Source organism: Polyergus mexicanus, unplaced genomic scaffold (assembly GCF_030449975.1).
Source record: "Polyergus mexicanus isolate NDT 795.1 unplaced genomic scaffold, iyPolMexi1.0 SCAF_5, whole genome shotgun sequence".
Classification (NCBI taxonomy): domain Eukaryota; kingdom Metazoa; phylum Arthropoda; class Insecta; order Hymenoptera; family Formicidae; genus Polyergus; species Polyergus mexicanus.
The window spans coordinates 9,027,694-9,046,028 of NW_027223325.1; the positions used below are offsets into that span (position 1 = coordinate 9,027,694).

Here is an 18,335-nt window from a genome sequence, read left to right on the forward strand (position 1 = left end):
ATACAATTATAATTATCGAAGATGATTCATCAAGGAAAAGTGTAAATAATATTTATTTTATACCTTGACCTTTCTCTTGTTCTTCACTACCGTATCTCGAGTAATCGCGTATTGCTTTCACACAAATGCGACAGAGAATTAATTATTAGTTTGTATCATTAATACTAATCATAACATTATATACTTCGCTCATATATTATGGTCCCTACAAAAAATACATTATCTATATAAGCAGCTTACTTTATAATTATAATCATATGTACATAACAGTTTCTTTAATTGAATGTACGTATAGATATGTATATACTACAAACTTTAGTAAATACTCGATCATTCGCTTGTTAATCATTCATTGTTAAGACACAGGCGTGCACACACACACACACACACACATACACTTGCGCGCGCGCAGAGATATATCCTTATAAAATGATTTATTTTATTTACCGTCGCTTCGGAATGTTTCATGCAGGAATCTTACTGATTGTAACAAAAAAAAGGGTTAAATCAAACAAAAAAGAATATAGTGCGATAGTATCGTAGCAATAATGTTGGTAATATATAATAATCATAGTATTTGTAATATTAATAATAATATAATAGTGTGATAATAATGGTAATAATAATAGCAGTACAATATGATAATCGTAAAACTAACGTTGATCGTGAGGCTAAAGGAAAAAATAATTACGAAAATTCAAACTATAACGAGACAGTCAAAAATCCAGTAATCATAGGAATTATTAGTATCGCATCATTATCTAAAAACATCAATGTAAAAAGGAGAAAAATTCTTACAAAAGTATTTAAGTGTAATATTGTTATAAGTCTATAAATATAAATTACGCATAAATTATAAATTACGTTTGCGAATCGATATATCCTTTAAAATTAATTACACGCCCCGTGTCATCATCTTCCTCATTTCATATACATAGAAATATCGCTTTATCATGGCAATCTCACATATAAGTTTACGTTACGATGTAATTCTTCTTTCAGATTTTCTGAATATAAATCATTAGCTATTTATAGTATAATTCCTTGGGATAAGATCTGGTGCTAATCCGCATCCCTTTGTATCAGCATATTAATTGAATTAAATTTGATTTAATATGTATATTTTTCCCTCTATTCACAGCACTTGGTATTATTCTCTACAGTCTTCTTCAAAGATTACCGTTCGGAAGAAGTTTATATCACAAAGTAGATATATATAAGTGTTTAATTAATATTATATATATATATATATATATATATATATATATATATATATATTTATATATATAATAGTTATATATTACACACATGCAAACACGCACACATACACGCACACGCACACGCGAACGCACGTACGCGTGCGTGCGGAGATCATCGCTGCCGTTAAATTGATACGAACGGTCAACTTTGACGAAGTTTACATTAAATCTGAAAATTGCTTCTAAAATATAATGTGTATTAACGTTTGAAAAATTGACAGTGATGAGTCAAGCAGATAATATGAAAAAATTGCATAAATTTATCCTTCTATAGAGAAGCACAACTATTGACTGTATTTATTATCAAAGCGGATAGCATATAAAAAAGTATCCCAATTGATTGGCGAACATATGTGCAAAAAGCATTTGTAATTAAATTGATTTAATATGGTTTATTTAGGGCTCAGTACTCTAAAATATTTCACCTCATATGTTACAGAATCCCACTATGCACAAAACAACATTTATATTTCTTTTATATTATAATCTCATTTTGCATCCTTGGTATGTATCTCATATTTATGAATTCTTTATTTTGTTGAATTAAATTAAAAATGTGTCCCTACCCTCTATAGAATTTCATTCCTGAGTAATTTTATATAGTTTCTTTTCATATATATCGAAATTGATTCAAGAGAGATTGTCAGGTACGAAGCAAATAGACTCCTCGTACAGAGTGAGCTTTCTGTGTAAAGCCAAAATTATTTAAAACAAAGCAGTAATATTAATCCCAATTATAATCTTTGATTTACCGAGCCACAATGTGCAAATAAGAATACCATCTTCGTTGCTTGAAAGCATTGTTTGTTTATATCATGCATGATATATATAATTTATATATGTGTCTACTTCCTCCCTCCTCCCTCTGGAGGACATATTTTATATAAAATTCTACTGCAAGATTACGGAATAAAAAATTGATTAAGTTGAAAAAAAAAGAGTAAAAGAAAACGGTAAATAAGAGATCATATGCAACTTATCAATTCGTGATTTTACGATTGCATCTATCTACAGAAAAATAGAAGATACGAATCAATGCATTGTTCAACATAGGAGGTTACTCATAATTCATTACACTAATCTTCGTTATTTATCTCGCTACGTTAAATTGACTATTGGTTTCGAGAAACCTAACTCTAGTTATAAAATAAATTATAATTTTTGCTCTGCATTAGTGATATTATATAGATCGTTAGTTTTCTGTGTAGTACTTAATTCATTATTTTTAAATATACATTTGTCTATAGTTTTGTATATTTTTAAGGCAGGAATTTTCGTATTTACAATTACGTCGTTATATTGGCCTTTCCTTGCAATGATGCAAGGCTTATTTTACATGATTTCTTACGGACAACATGACAGAAATTTATCCGTATCTCACCTCCTTCGCATATCTATTCTCTGATTAACGATATACGTAGCAACAATATTAATCTAAATGTGCAATGAATAATACAATTTCGAGATTGTACGTTTTAAACGCTACATTTATGCTTTATACATATCTACTTATTAACACACACACATACCCACACACATCATTATTGTAAAAACTCATCCTCTAGTGATATTATATTTCCTAAAAATAACCAGTTCAGATAGTTAAATTTGTGACAAATTACCTCAAATAATAAATAATAGCTTTATATAAAAACAAAAATAATTCAATTCATTATTTTTTAGCATATTTTAATATTATATATAAACTTTTGCTTTTTTCTTGATATTGTTGCATATTGTATCCTCGCACTTTTTAACAAGAGATAAATAATGTAAGTATGGGTATGTAAATCTGTATTATTCAGACAAAATTCATTAGCTAGTAAAAAACAAATGTAATTTGTCACAAATTTATACATATCATCAATTTGATATATTTATTTCTATAATTTCTAATGTAAAATAAACATTAAACATCGCAATTGCGATTTTCCGTCATACTACTTGAAGGTTTGATCTCAACATCTGGTTCTTGTATAGCAAGTGGTGCTTGCCTCGTATCGGGAATTTCAACTTCCATATTTTTTGAGCGATTTGTCGTCTCAGTTGAATCTTGCGTTTGATTCGACGACCCTGTTTCCTCGAGATTCGTTGATTTTGTAGGTTCTGTAGGCGATGAAATAGAAGATGGTGTTGCAATCTCAGAACTTGGTAAAGTCGCATCACCATCTCCTAAATTCTGATGTGGTTTTTCTTCAAACACTGCGCAATGATATCATACATTATTACTATATTGCACATTAACAGCTATAAAATATATTATTCTAATTATCTAGGACATTACTCACATTTATCTAGACTGATAATTGATCCTACAAACTCATTGACAGTGAAAGATGGTGGCTGATCTTCCATTTGTCTTCTTCTCCTTACAAGCCACCAATCAATCAAAAATAGGGCCAAAGCTAAAATTTTTATCCCAGCACATAGGCCAACATATCTAAAATCATCATACTCAATGAGTATTTGCAAAAAAATAAAAATAAATATCTAAAAATTATGTATATATATATTAAAGTAAAAAATATAACCTGTATCTAAATTGTTCAATATCATAGAGTAAGCATCGACCTCCCTTTTCTCCACAGGTGCTTTTCCACAGCAAGCATGTGGAATCAATCAAGTTACCAAATAGTATCGGTGCTGGTATATAGCCAAATAACCGAAAAATTACAAACTGCATACCCAAAGCAAAAGATCTTTCTTCTTCGGAAACGGATCTACGAAACAGCCAATTTAGTATACAAAAAAAAAAATACATTTATGGAATAAAAATGCTATTTACCGTAATACTATCATAAGCAGAGGCATTTGAGTCACAGCAACAATGAATGTCATGAAAAATAAAAGAATCAAAAATGGAAATATAGTTCTACATGGTGAAGTACAAGGACCTGCAGTTGCTACAGGCACAACGGTTACTTCTGCAAATTCTGGAGCAGCCGGAGGTAACATAGTCAGATTACCATGTATACCTAAAAGATAAAAAGAAAAAAGAAAAGAACTTCCAATACACATTTGGAGATAATCACTTGAGAATATTCATCGATATGTGAAGACTTACATGCGCAATTTGTAAAATTCGATTTGGAACTAAAGGCAGTGCAACCTGCGTGACATGGACTAAAATATGTCAGACCATTATTTCCGCAAACCGGTTCGACATCCGTCATACGGCATTCACAACCAAAGTTGCACGCGGCAGTAAGATTTACTTGAAAGGGTTCAGGACCCTTTGTACTACTATTAAAGTACGGAATAGTGGTCCCAGCCATTTTTACGTTCTCGCAGCCGAGGAAAAACAGCAGACCGTAACACACCAGGCAAATTATATTTGAAACGAGAACAAATTGCACTGCGCCCTTTGGCCTTAATTCTAAACGTTTGAGCATACATCCGCCAAAAAAAATTCCGATACAGGCGCCTGGTATAGCGACAGAGCCCGTAAAGATGCTGGCTTGGCTCTTCCCCAAGCTGAATTGTGTTTCGAGATACTTGGGTAGGAATACTACAAAGCCAGATACAATCACCAATTCCATACATGCTCCCAAACATGTTACAACATAGACTGGATTGCAAACAAGCCTCCACATACTTCGTGGAATATCTGTAAGAAAAACAAGATTAAAGATCTCTTAATTCTAATTCTTTACGTCCAAAACATTACCGCATTAATATAAATTTATTAACGAAATTTTGAATATTGAGAATATTCAAATAATAATAAATTACCTTTAACATCCTTTCCATAACCACTATCATCTACTTTTTCCTTTTTAGGTTCTTTTGATTGCTCTTTTTCTTTTTGCGATAATGCCTTATTTTTTTCTATAATTCGTATCTTTTCCTTCTCGCGTTGTAGAGTTTTAGGAAAACTGAAGAAAGGTATCGCTACTAAAATAAGGAGCAATCCGCAAAGTAGGAATCCACCCCACCACATACCAACCCATCTATGATCTCCAGGATCTGTTTAATTTACATTACATATAAATTCAGGCAAGTATAAAAAAATAACATACAAATCGAATATATCGAGACAAATATTTTTCTTACCAATACTTATAATTTTTCCAGAAAACGAATCCATATGGAAAGATAAAAGATATGCTCCAAGAAGAAAACCCAAAACTGGTCCAAAGGCCGCCATACTATACATACAACCTGAAGAATAAAATGAAAATTTCGAATGTGTTATTTATATCCATATTATATCCATTATATTATATCTATTTATATCCATACCGACATTTGTGTAATGTAACATACAAAAGACCCACCAATATATAAAGATGCACTTTCCGGCCTCACATGATCGTCTATATAAGTAGTACCAAGAGTAAATAAAGGAGATCCTCCACATCCTAATAGTAACTGAGCAAGTACAAATAGCGTTACAGGTCCGGCTGTAGACGGAGAGCCCTGTATACAATTATCACCTCTTAAATTATTATGTGGTGCTAAAGGAGGTGAAGATAATCCCGATGAAAGTCGACCTGTAAATAGATTTCCAAATTTTTTTTTATTTTTTTATTTTTTGCTTTTCCCTTAATAATAAGACATGTATATATAAATATATATATATAAAACATATATAAGATGTGTATCTACTTTCGCTATATAAAAATTAATACTAATTTTTAGGAATTCGCAAAAAACGGCTGAAATGTAAAAATACTTACCCAAACCCATATCTTGTTCGCGTAATGAAACGCCGCGACAGATGTTATCTGAATTGGAATGATTCGCGGTTGTCGTCAAATAGGGTTCTGCTGTGAAATGTGGCACCATAAAGATCATCGATCCCAGTCCCATTATCACTGCACCTAAATCACAAAAAAAAAATCACAAGCCAAAATTAGACAACGTCTAGCTGGTATTGCTAGATTTGTAATTGTAATGTGTGAGAAAGATAAAAATAGTCGGTCTCTTTTTAAACAAAATCAAGATTATACCGATCGCTATCCATACAGGTATGTGTCTGCGACTGCCGAGATAACTGACAAAGATGACAGTGATAACATTGCCGATTTCATAAGAGCTCGCAATGAGACCCGAAAGGCTGGACGGGATTTCAAATCTCTTCTCTATGGTTGTTATCACAGAATTGATGTAACCTGAGCTAAGTGCTTGTTGCAACGTAACAAGGAACGACAGGAGAAATACGAACACCTGAAATCATCATGTAGATAAAGCAGATAAGACAATATAATTTTCGAGCATGTGTCATATTCGCGCAATAAATAAACTTATACAATATTATATTTTAAGATGATGTAATCTTTGTGAGAGGAGTCTCTCCATTCTTATCACGTGTTTTGGTCACAATATCATAGATATGCTATTTCGATATTGTTGCGATAACTTCTAAGCATCTTCATATTTCAAATCAAGTGTCGCGTGCGCAATTTATTTATGCAAAGTGCTAACGTATCAAAAATATGTTACAATCATGTCTCTTGTGTACGCTCAATCTTGTGTATACTTTCGAGCTCGAGCGTATGAGTCACAAGGCCTGCTTTGTACATCCGCGTGTAGATACCGCATAAACTGAAACGGCACTCACCGCTTAAGTGTCACAATGTTCCTGACATGATCTCATGTCAAGAGAGAGAAAAAAAGATAGCTCATAAAATAATATATTATTTCTAAGCAATGGTATATTGTTTCGCGAATGTTTTGTTACATTTCCGTAAACGTATACTTTTTTTCTTTCGAATAACTGTAAAAGATATTTGCCTGGCGTACCTTTATTCCGGCAAATCTCTGAATGAAGGCCGGCCTACAATTTAGAATCCCACAGTCCTTGGAGTCCGGATTAAACGGCGGAGTTTGAGCCCTCTCCTTCTCCGTCCTGGATTCATTCAAGAGAATCAAACAATGAACAAAGTAAACGTCTTAAAAATAGGGGAGAATCGGTAATTACGAGATATAAAAAAAAGACGCTGAGTTGAGAAGAGAACGCGAAATTATGATCAAGTCACATGTGACGTGAATAAAATAGAAGAAAATTAGAATGCAAATGCATTCCATTCTATGTAAATAATGATACGTTGCAAAATAAAAATAGTTTTTTTTTTTAACTTAATATGCACAATTACAATTTTTTTTTTTTTTTAAACAAGCGTTGTCGCGTGCCGAGAATAGATAACAATAATTATACAAAACACAATATGTATTGTATTGGATGCGAAACAGCGAATAATGATATTAACTTTACCTGTCCATCATAGAAGCACTTGGATTCCTGCTGTGACATTTGATGATAAAATCTCTGAAAAATAATAGGAACAGGAGGAAAAGCATGAATACATTGCGATGTAATGGAGCGGCGTGTAGAAATATAAGTTGAGACGCCAACTGTGATAGCACAGATAGATGTAGAGTTAAATCGTTTGTGCGACAAGTATAATATAAAGCGCGCTACATCTTCATCTAGATTACACAAAGCGACGAAATGGACTTGCAACCTTTTTCGGCGGTGAAAGTATAAAGTACCCCGACGTTACGCCGTTCATTGGCTATATCGGCGCGACGAAGAGATTTTCGTCATACTTGTTTAACAAATTCTTAGAGGCTTTCTCCAATGGAACCCACTGCATAAAATAAACGGTAGAGCAACGAGAGTATGTGTTACGATAATCGTAAAAAAGAAAAAAGAAAAAAAAGAAAAAAGTGATCCGGCTAAATCTACTTGACGCACGGCAAAATATGTCATGGTCACCACGTGCTTTCACTTTCCATTTGAGCCGTTTCTCGCGATCATACAATTGCAATTTTATCGCATTTGCGGCTGTGTGTGCACTGCTATCATTTCCTAAAGCCTCATAAAAGCTTCAGCGAGTTGAAAGAACAATGATGCAAAATAGTACATATAGATTCAGACCTTCTTAAGACATTGAACGATACTTTAAAGCTCTTAACAAATGTGAAGAAATATATCGTTTGTGGGTATCGTATATATTACATTAATTAATTAAGAATAAAAATAAAATCAGAGGGATACTAATAATGTTTTCTTTTTGACGAAATTATTTATTAAGAGTCAAAAGGTGCAAAAAAGAGGAGATGCCTAAAAGGTAATGTCATTGAGAATTATGCGTTGGCAGCAGCCATCTGATTCGGTAATCATCGCTTTAAAGAATTTGGGCAATGCCGTTTCCCGCTCACCTATGATCCACAAGGCCGGAACTTGGGTTTCTACTGTGACACCTTATGACGGTGTCGTGAGTTAGTCTGCCGTTGGTTGCCTGCAGCGGATCCGCATTATCGTCGGTACCAGTCCCGGCGCTTTCCGCATACAGTCCCGTCATCGCGTACATGCTTTCGTTACGTCGATGACCGGCATGATAATTGCTGCCAGATTCGGACCTCCTGTGACCGAAAACACCGCTACTGCTCTCGTTCCTCTTATGGCCGCTCTCGGATCGTTTGTGGCCAAAGGCACTGGATATACTCTCGGCACGTTTGTGACCACCCTCGGTTCGCTTGTAACCGACGAAACCACCCCCTGATTCGGTGCGTTTGTGCGCAAACATGCTCGAGCTGGAGCCGTTTCTCTTATGCCCGCTGGTGGACGCCATTCTTCTCTCATCTATCTCTTCTTCTTTCGCGACCTTTACGTTGAATATTACTTAGCTTAACTGTGACATTGTTTGTGTTGGCTGTAACAGAAAATTATATTTATATTAATGACGTAACATTTATTCATATATATGTATGGTAGAGTCAATAGAATATTGTTGGCTTTGTTCTATCTTTTGTTGAATCCATCGCCTCGTTCCTGGACTGATAAAGAGATACGAGATAAGAAAGTTGACTCGTTGTTAAGAGCCGACTATGCTTTGTAAAATCGTACAATCAATTGACATCTCAAGGTTCAACGAACTCACTTCCGTAAAGGTCAGGGCCGTTCGGTAACGTGAACGGTGCTTGTCCCACCAAACTCGATATCATCTTTACAGAATAAAGTTAATTAGATAATAACTGTAGTTACTATGATTATACATGTGATATATTTATTATACATATGTTGGACCAATCAAACGAATAACTGTGTTATATTTGGAAGAAATTGTTTGTTTTGTCAAATATTATTGACATTTCAGTAACTTTATGTCGATAACTCTACGTATAAATCACATAATTATCGAATTATATTAAGTAATTAACATTAAGATTAATAATACTCGAGAAGGATTTTTAATTAATAATCCTTTTTTTATTTTACTTATTTTTTTTATTTTTTTTTTTTATTTTTTTAATAATCCATCATATTTTCTTTATATTATGTATTTCATAATAGCTGCTTTGAGATTTAATTTAACTCTAATAATGAACCCCTGAGTCTGTAATGCCCATGTACGTTTTTCTTTCAATTTATACAGAAGTGGTCGAATTTTTCTAATCCAGCTCCACCTCCTAAAAAAAGTTTGTATAAAACGAGGTCAGACACCAACCATTAAGAAAAAAGCCAGTATACATACTCGCTGATTATCAGCGAGTACAGGAGCTCACTTTACACACGCAATCTATGATAAATTATTGCATATATCAAATAGTATGATGGCAAATAATTACTGTATTTTATACATTTTTTTTTTCTGCGACATTCGATTTTTTTGCTCTTTCTCAATAAATGTTGCTCTATGCTTATACACTTTCTTCTTCGTTTTATCCTCCATTTGCGTAGATTATTTTGTTGCTCCCCCAAAGAAATGATTTTTCGCGTTGGAAAATAAATAAATAAGTAATCTGCAGCATCCATCCTACATCAATCTTACGGTTGAGAGAAAATGGAAGGGATGCTGTAACTTACCTACTCATTTATTTATTTTTCAAAGCAAAAAATAGTCTCTCTGGTGTAGAAATTAAAAGTTTTCTTCTGAAATGTCAAATATTTGTGATATATCTTAAATATATGTATGTATATCTGTAAATTGTATATACGCTATATCTTTTCAAACTACGATGATATATCGAGTATCTGTCCCATAAGAATTCATTCAATAATTAAACTGCAAGTCTACATCGATTAATATTTGACGATAATTACATTCCTACCGTTCATGGCAAAGTAAGCTTAGGTGTGCAAACTCCCGCGCGCGTTACTCTCTTAGGTCTTTTTTAGATTATCGATCGTGTGCGTCCTTGATTTCGTTCCGATGAAAAATTGAAGGTAGTGTATGGCCTGATAGTATAGATCGACAAATTCAAAGTCAGGGGTACTGTCGATACCATAAGATCGCGCCGATTTATTTACACGTGGGCAGCAAGTTGTTTACAACAGCTGTGTACAGCGAGAGATTTACAGTAGTAGGAATCGATTTCTTATCTAAGCAACAAATTGATCTTTCATCGTGCATTTCTATGATGTGAGACTGTTCCTCGTTTATCAAATAGAAAAATTATCACTGCATTAGCACTGCAACTCGTAGCGAATCATACTGATGGAAAATATCTGACACTCGAATTTAGCTTCAAAATTAAAGAAGAAATAATATATATAGCGTATGCATATGTCAAAGCATCAGAATTCGTCAAATATTCGCTAAAAGTTGTTTGTTTCTATTATTTTTTCGAAAAGTTGGAAAAGCTTGTTTAAATAAGCAAACAAAAACATGCAAATACGCATTACATACGTGTATTAAGGATGTTTCGGCTATACAATAATAGCAAAAAAACTGTCAAAATTAAAAAAAAACAACGCCTTTCTTACGCTTATATTATTTGAAAAATCAAATAAATAAATTTGGATTATAGAAAGAATTAAAGTATCACAAAAAAAAAATGATTTTTAACGTCTTTGTAAAAGAAAATAGTTGTAATTAATATTTTTCCTAATTTATGACAAAAACTTTTGATCGTGAATACCCCCTGAAATCAACTGCAAGAAATAAAGAAGAACGAGTGATTTGCAGAAAGAGAGAAGGAGATGATATTTTTTAACAATTTTTAGTAAATATCTTTTAAACGAGTTAGTGGATTTAAATCGCACAAGTTTTGCACAAATATTTATTAGAGTCTTCTTAATACATGTGAAAATTTTGATTTCGCTGGCAATGTTTGTTCCTTGCCAAATTTGTCAATAAGTACTTAAATAATTTCCAAATCGTTAAGAGAGAATTGTGCTCAAGTTTTGCGCTCAGATACTCGGAAGAAATAATCTACGAAATTTTCATTTGCTTTTGTCAATGTTTTGACATATCCTTAATTAAATATTAAAATATTGCTTAAAACACAGTCATAAATATTTGATTTGATTTTTCAATTTATATTCAGATTACAATCTTTCAAAAGAATTAAGATATAAATTGCCAATCAATAAATAATAGATAAAACAAACATTAATGTATAATTGTTTAAAATTTGATTTGATTTCATATAAATTATCTTTTTTGATATATAAGTACATATAAATATATACAAATATATATATATATTTGTCAGTTACAGATAAATTAGGAATCATTCTTTTCCATTCGTTATTTATTATTCTAATAATTGATTATCTTTATAAGATATCTTGACATTAATTACATCCGTATAAGATAACGTAATCTTTAACACATGCGAAATATAAATACACATATTTGCAAAGTGTTTGTCACGCATGGAATGTTCCGCCTTCGGAAGAGGTTCTGATAAAGTGCTTGGTTATCGATCGCAAATGAACACATGCCGGCTTTGCACTTTAATATGCTTAATGCAATTAAGAAATTAATCTTGTACAATATTTTTGTTTTAACCGAATTTTTGAATCAGTCGAAAACATCTGTGAGATTCAATATTCTCTCGATCAGATTCATATCGGAACGTGAGAATTACCAATACGCCTACAGCCGAATAACTCGTTACGATCGCAAATTTCAGCAATGAATTCCTGTGCATCAGAATTGCCAGACACCAAGGAGCAATGAACTAGAGCATGTACCGTTATACGAAGATTTTTTCGATCGTTTGTTCATTTCAGACAGCATGTTTCGTCATCTCCTCGTGGATTCGCCGACTCATCGTACAGACTATCATATCATCGGAAAATCCTTGCTTTTCTAATAGTTTACGCGTTATTGAATTTTTACGTCACTTCAAGTCTACTTTTTCACATTGACTGAAAAATTTGTGTGTAAAAAAAATATATCCGGTAAATTCGCACATCAAATATAACATTAAGTATACGAAGTATGAAGATCGCGAGTTTGTTGGCTCGTGAAAAAATATCTTTATCGTCTTTATTTTATCTAATCAAAGATATAGCTAATAATCGACGATGAAGTGAATCCTTAAATTAGCGGGGCTCGTTTCCGTTCGGGTATATAGGTGCGGAAATGAATGTTGCGGTACGCCCCCGCGTCTCATTCGCACGAATCGATCGAACCTGTAAGCTAGATACTAGATATGACCAAGTCGACTCTATCCTAGTAGTGATACGGCCTAAACTGTCGAGGAATCCATCTATCCTCGCGCGCAGATTAAACGCTCCCTCGCGTGCTGGAAGGTCTTGGAGTTCCTCGCGATAGCTCGGCCACTAGGTCACCTTTTTACCCTTACATTTGTAGGAGCCGCACTGCATGATATTGCAGGTGGACCTTTTCATTTCTCACCGATACGTCATCCCCCTTTTATTAATCTCAACATGCTCGATGTAATTGGAAAAAAAAAAGCGCTACTCATTTAAAAAAACATACATGCAAGTATTTTTGAAAATAATGTCGTTATATATGTTACGTTTATTTTTATTAGAATATAGGATATGTGGTTTATCGTGAATTGTTAGAGAGAGAGAGAGAGAGAGAGAGAGTTATAGGACATATATTATGGATTATTGAATTATTACCCCAATACGCGATACTATATTGTAGATAACGTGAAATTTCAATCCCATTACACAACGCCTACCTTCGTGACAATAGATTATTTGTCGAATGCAAAAGCGAGAATCTAGCTCAGCCAGATCAAAGCATAGTGTACGCTCTACATTTCAAAAATGATTAGTCTTTTTTTTTCATGTACTTGTTCATATTTTATGCTTGAAACTTAATGACATTTACCTACTGACTTGACGATAGTTTATTGATTAAAAAGAGCACATACAGATGTGTGCGTTATAATAAGTAAAAGGTCCGTACTGTTACCATCTGCTCGATATTTTGGGCTTTTGCAATATACAGGATGGATCCAGATATTCCAGCTAGACTTTGAGATTTTATAGAAAATTTGATTCTGAATAAAAAAATTTCCTATAAACATGGGATCGAAAAACGTACCCTTAAAAAGTTAGCGTCCAAAAACTTCTGAGAGAAATCACGGTTATTTTATACATTTTTACAAATATCAGGGATGCGTATGCGTACTACGATCTCATTTAAAAGATGATTCAATTCTTTACAACTTTTGTCTCGATACTTTTTTTGTTAAAAGACGCATACTTTCCCTGATATTTGTGAAAATGTAAAAAATAACTGTCATTTCAGAGGCTTTGGGCGCTAACTTTTTAAGGAAGCATTTTTCGATCCATGATTATGGGATACTTTTTCTTCGGTATTAAATTATCTTTCAAATGAGATCAAAATGATTGTAAGTTCGCCCCATAGGTTTTGAAATAGACCAATTAATAAGTAATTTCAAATGTATCGAAAAATGTTTTTTTTTTTTCGACTTTTGACGATTACTCCAAAACCTATGAAAGGAACTACAAAAATAACTTTGATCTCATTTGAAAGATAATTTAATTCTCTACAACTTTTGTTTCGGTACTTTTTGTTAAAAGACGCATACTATTCCTGATATTTGTGAAAATGTAAAGAATAATCGTGATTTCAGAGGTTTTTGGTCGCTAACTATTTAAGGAAGCATTTCTCGATCTATATTTATAGGAAACTTTTTTTGAATTAAATGTCCTGTAAAATCTCGAAGTCTGGCCGGAACGTTTGGGCCCACCCTGTGTTAAGCAAACATCGACAAATATATAATCATCTCATGCAGGCGAAAGCACTATCACGTACTATCGCGTTCCGGTAAAGTTTTGGCGCTGATAATCAGGTGACAATATAAATATCTACTGCAATGCAGAAAAATAGAATGCGACATATTATGATTTGACGGGTTATATAAGTCAATGCTATATAACAATGACTAATACACTGCGCGCATTTGTATGTTTCATCTTGCAAAAGTTTTATTGCATTCCGAATAAAAATTTTTTATCGCTTTATTGACACGTGTCATAAGCCAGACGATTTGAATCGCTGAAACTCCACATTTTTTTTTTTTTCCCCTTCGAGATTTGACAAACAAGATTTAATTACGCACGAGTTATTCAAAAATTTGTCATTATAAACTTTCTTATATTATATAAAAATATTTCATTATACAAGATTTACTTTCTTATACTCTTGTTATGTCATGGTAATAATCAAGAAGCAACTTTTCACCTTCCAATATTCTGAGGTAACATTCCTGTCTTCGCTTATTTTTTTTTCTCATATGCGCTTTATTAAGAGATTTTAATCGATATTGGATGATGTCGAGGAAGTTCTTTGTACAAATATTGTTATAGCGCTAATTTCTGATCGTGATCTGATGGTACCAGGCAAAACTATGTACGAACTGACGCGTCACGTTTATGCGAAATTTCGCATGCACGCTCAATCTTAGAATATTATATCGATATATAATTGCTTTATCTATAAATTAACCTTGATGAGAAATTGCACGGCAATTAATAAGAATCGGAATCATTATTAATCTCTCCGCGAAATGTCAGTTAAGCATACTTTGTAACCAGGGACCAAATAAAGATCCACGCAACGCGTGGGTTCTCGCATATATATATATACGCACTTAAAAGGTCTCATGCCGAGAAGAGAGCACGAATCCTAATAGAATGAATCTATTGCGAATGGAAGATTCATTTTCGGATAGTTTGCATCATGTCAGAGTGAGAGATTATAAAATTTAAGAGAAAATTACAAAAATGAACATATTTTCGATAACTGATTTTAGTTTCGTTTTACACTTGAACAGGGAGATTGTCAATTAGTTTACAAATTTCATTTTTTTTTTTTTTTTAGTGCCAGAAATGGAAACAACTTTTTTTAACGTATTTTGAGACGCTGAATCCCAAATCCGACAAAATGACAAAGTGGTCTATCGGATCAGATTTTCGAGAAATACGGGGTTGAAATCCTCAAAGAACGTGTTTTTTTTTTTTATTATTTTTGAAAATTCATAGCAGACAAACCCGATATGCAAGAGACTTCAAACGGGGCTCAAATGAAAGCTTGAACATTATACTTTAATATAAAAATATCGAATCTTTTACCGCAGATACAATCGAATCTCAAGCGTTTTTAAATATAGTCGCACTGTGTCAAGTAAAACGATTGTCTCATGCAGTCCAATTGCAGATAAAAAATTGGATATTTTTATATTAAAGCACAATGTTCAAACTTACATTTGAGCCCTGTCTGAAGTCTCTTGTACATCGGGTTCGTCTTCTACGAATTTTCAAAGATGATAATTTAAAAAAAAAAAAAAGCGATTTTTAGGGATTTCAATCTCATTTTTCTCAAAAACCTGACCTGATAAAAATTTTTTAATGACCGATTCGTATTCGGTGTTTAAAATTACTCTAGAAACAGTGTTCAAATGCTCCGATACAAAACCTTGTAAACTACGATAGTATTATCGCGAATTTGCACTTTCAAATTCCGAAATGCCGATCGAGCATTGATATAAATATTAATACTCAGTTTGATCGATAAACATGTTTATTATTTTACGATACTCGTAAAATTCGATGGGATATATCTGTTGTCGTGGAGGGCTCGAGAGAATTTCATTCGACTTAATCGAGCGAGACGCGCGTTTTAATATCTTGAGGTCAGATGTACGAAAGAGATTCTTTTCATTCCATGCGAACCTTGCATCATTGTTTCCAATGTTGTACCGTTTTTTTTTCTCTCTCTTCATTGCAAATTTTATCGCGGGATAGAATCTCTCTCTCTCTCTCATTGTTTGAAGCGTTATTTCAAACGGGATGATTTTCGTCGCGATACGATTTCAACAATCGCCGCGCTTCGAGGAAAATCGATATTATTCTTTACGAAGGTCGAAACAGACCAGTTGAACAAATATGCCAAATTTTTCGACGCTCGCATTAAGAAACACTATTCGCATTCGTCCACGAGAAACACATTACGTAACTGTCGCGATAATCAAATGACTATTCAAGAATCGCACAGCGATATACGTGACTTTCAATTTTAATGGCAATGATCGAAACTTTCCAAGACGAGTTACAAAATCAAGACGAATCACTGAAGCTAATAAACGCTCCCGAATAATGTTAAAAAAAAAAAATGCGATTGTTTCCGGACTATATATTTATTTAGCTATATATATATATATATATATATATATATATATATATATATATAATATATATATAAATATAATTTTCCAGACAATATTCAGTTCCTAAAATTGGTAATTAATTTCTTTTAATTTACTGGTATAAATATATATTGCAAAGGGATATTTTATTCCTGCAGTAGCTTATGAATGCCTATGTGCGCCAATTATGTCAATTGGCATAATAATTAAAGCCACAACGATCGGAGCAGTTACCTCGACTTTGCATACACGGCAAGAAAGATTTATAATTCGTAATACACGCGATTAATATATTGTTATTTCGAGGACAAGTTTTTCTTAATGAATTTTCGATAATTAGTCGAAGTCTTATCGATTCGTTCGGAAACACAAACGCCATCGTTTTATCGATTTGTTTTTTCGATAAAATTATCATGTATATAATCGTCTGGAAAAGAGAACAGTTTCATAAAAGGGAAAGTATTGAAAAATTTACATTTCAAATTTGTGAGCAAAAAAATATATCCCATTCAAAAAATATTCTTGATTTTTTCATCTTGAAAAATTATCTACATTTTTTTTAACCATAATTATGCATATTTATTATCTTTCACTTATTGCAATTGTATAACCACGTTTAACATATATACAGAAAGTTTTATGTGTGTGTGTGTGTGTATGTGTATATATATAAAATATGTATATAATTGTCATTACGTATGTATGTATATATGTATGTGGAACATTCGATTTTTTAAGATATACAATGTGTCTTTTTCTTTAGTTTTTACAAAGAATAAACATTATAAATAAAATTTATTCAATTCGCGAATTTTCATTAATTATGTTGTCGTATAAAATTAAACGAATTGCTTTTCGAGACGATAGCCTTTCGTCCATAATAAAAAAAGGAAGCTCTAGAAAAATTAAATGTGAAATTTTCTTCAACTATATTCTAACTAAAGAGGAAAGATCCAGTATACCGTATCTCGCGAAACGCACGAGATAAGCTCGCGGAACAGCGAGCATATTTTGTGCTGCTACGCAGCTCGAAAAACATGAGGTTAAAGGGTATAGCTTGAGAACCGATGTTCTTTCACTATCGTATGAGATGTAAAAAATTCGGTGGACATTTCTCGTAGATTATCAGGCGCGTCCTTTCGATCCTCGTATCTTCGACATGACGCATGACGCATCGCGGCCGCGACGCGAGCCAAGATCTCGAGGTAGACTCGTAAAACGGGATCTTGTGTCAAGCGACCTAAAATCTCCTTTGTCAATCCGATCGAACGAAAGGTTAGAAAGAGGGATCTCACTCGTCCGAGAACGGGTATAGTGTAAGCGCGGGAGATGGGTGGAGGAACTTACGGAAAGAACGCGTCGAGACGGGGTGCTCTTTTGTTTATCCAGGGCCAAAGCGAAAAATCCTCGTGCCGACCCGCGTTGTTCACCAGGCTACATCGCATTAAACGCACACACGTTCACTACACGCGATAGTCGCGATCGACGTATTTTCGTGGATTTCCCGACGAGCGATTCGTTGCGGTTCCGGCCAGCTCCGGCCACGTCCCGAGAGATCGGTAGAAATTCGCGGAAATCACATTGATAGTCGCTCGACCGTCAGCTCGCTTCGAGGATCATAGACCAGCTGTGTTTTTGCCCGACCATCGAGCAACTCGCGCATGCGCGCTCCGCGGTACTGTC

At 33.5% G+C, this 18,335-nt stretch overlaps 1 protein-coding gene across 2 annotated transcripts; it reads right to left on the bottom strand.

Annotated features, from left to right (window-relative positions):
* Positions 1 to 260: 260 nt before the first annotated feature.
* On the bottom strand, positions 261 to 18,286 carry LOC138933146 (solute carrier organic anion transporter family member 3A1-like). Of its 2 annotated transcripts, XM_070295674.1 has the most exons (14): positions 18,000 to 18,286; positions 8,427 to 8,920; positions 7,477 to 7,530; positions 7,005 to 7,110; positions 6,212 to 6,428; positions 5,939 to 6,082; positions 5,537 to 5,752; positions 5,313 to 5,420; positions 4,992 to 5,225; positions 4,324 to 4,866; positions 4,045 to 4,234; positions 3,791 to 3,979; positions 3,548 to 3,699; positions 261 to 3,461 (listed from the first exon to the last, which is right to left on the bottom strand). In XM_070295674.1, exons 2-14 carry the CDS (start codon positions 8,837 to 8,839, stop codon positions 3,169 to 3,171), a joined length of 2,859 nt encoding a protein of 952 aa, XP_070151775.1. In that variant the 5' UTR covers positions 8,840 to 8,920; positions 18,000 to 18,286; the 3' UTR covers positions 261 to 3,168. The 2 variants fall into 2 exon arrangements, with proteins under 2 accessions (XP_070151775.1, XP_070151776.1); XM_070295675.1 differs by lacking the exon at positions 7,477 to 7,530.
* Between the last annotated feature and the right edge of the window lie 49 nt (positions 18,287 to 18,335).

Coding starts and splice junctions, on each gene's coding strand:
- LOC138933146 (XM_070295674.1), bottom strand. CDS start 8,839: ATGGCGTCCACCAGCGGGCATAAGAGAAACGGCTCCAGCTCGAGCATG. Junction 7,111..7,476: donor AGTGCTTCTATGATGGACAG/GTAAAGTTAATA, acceptor GAATGAATCCAG/GACGGAGAAGGAGAGGGCTC. Junction 4,867..4,991: donor TTATGGAAAGGATGTTAAAG/GTAATTTATTAT, acceptor TTTTTCTTACAG/ATATTCCACGAAGTATGTGG.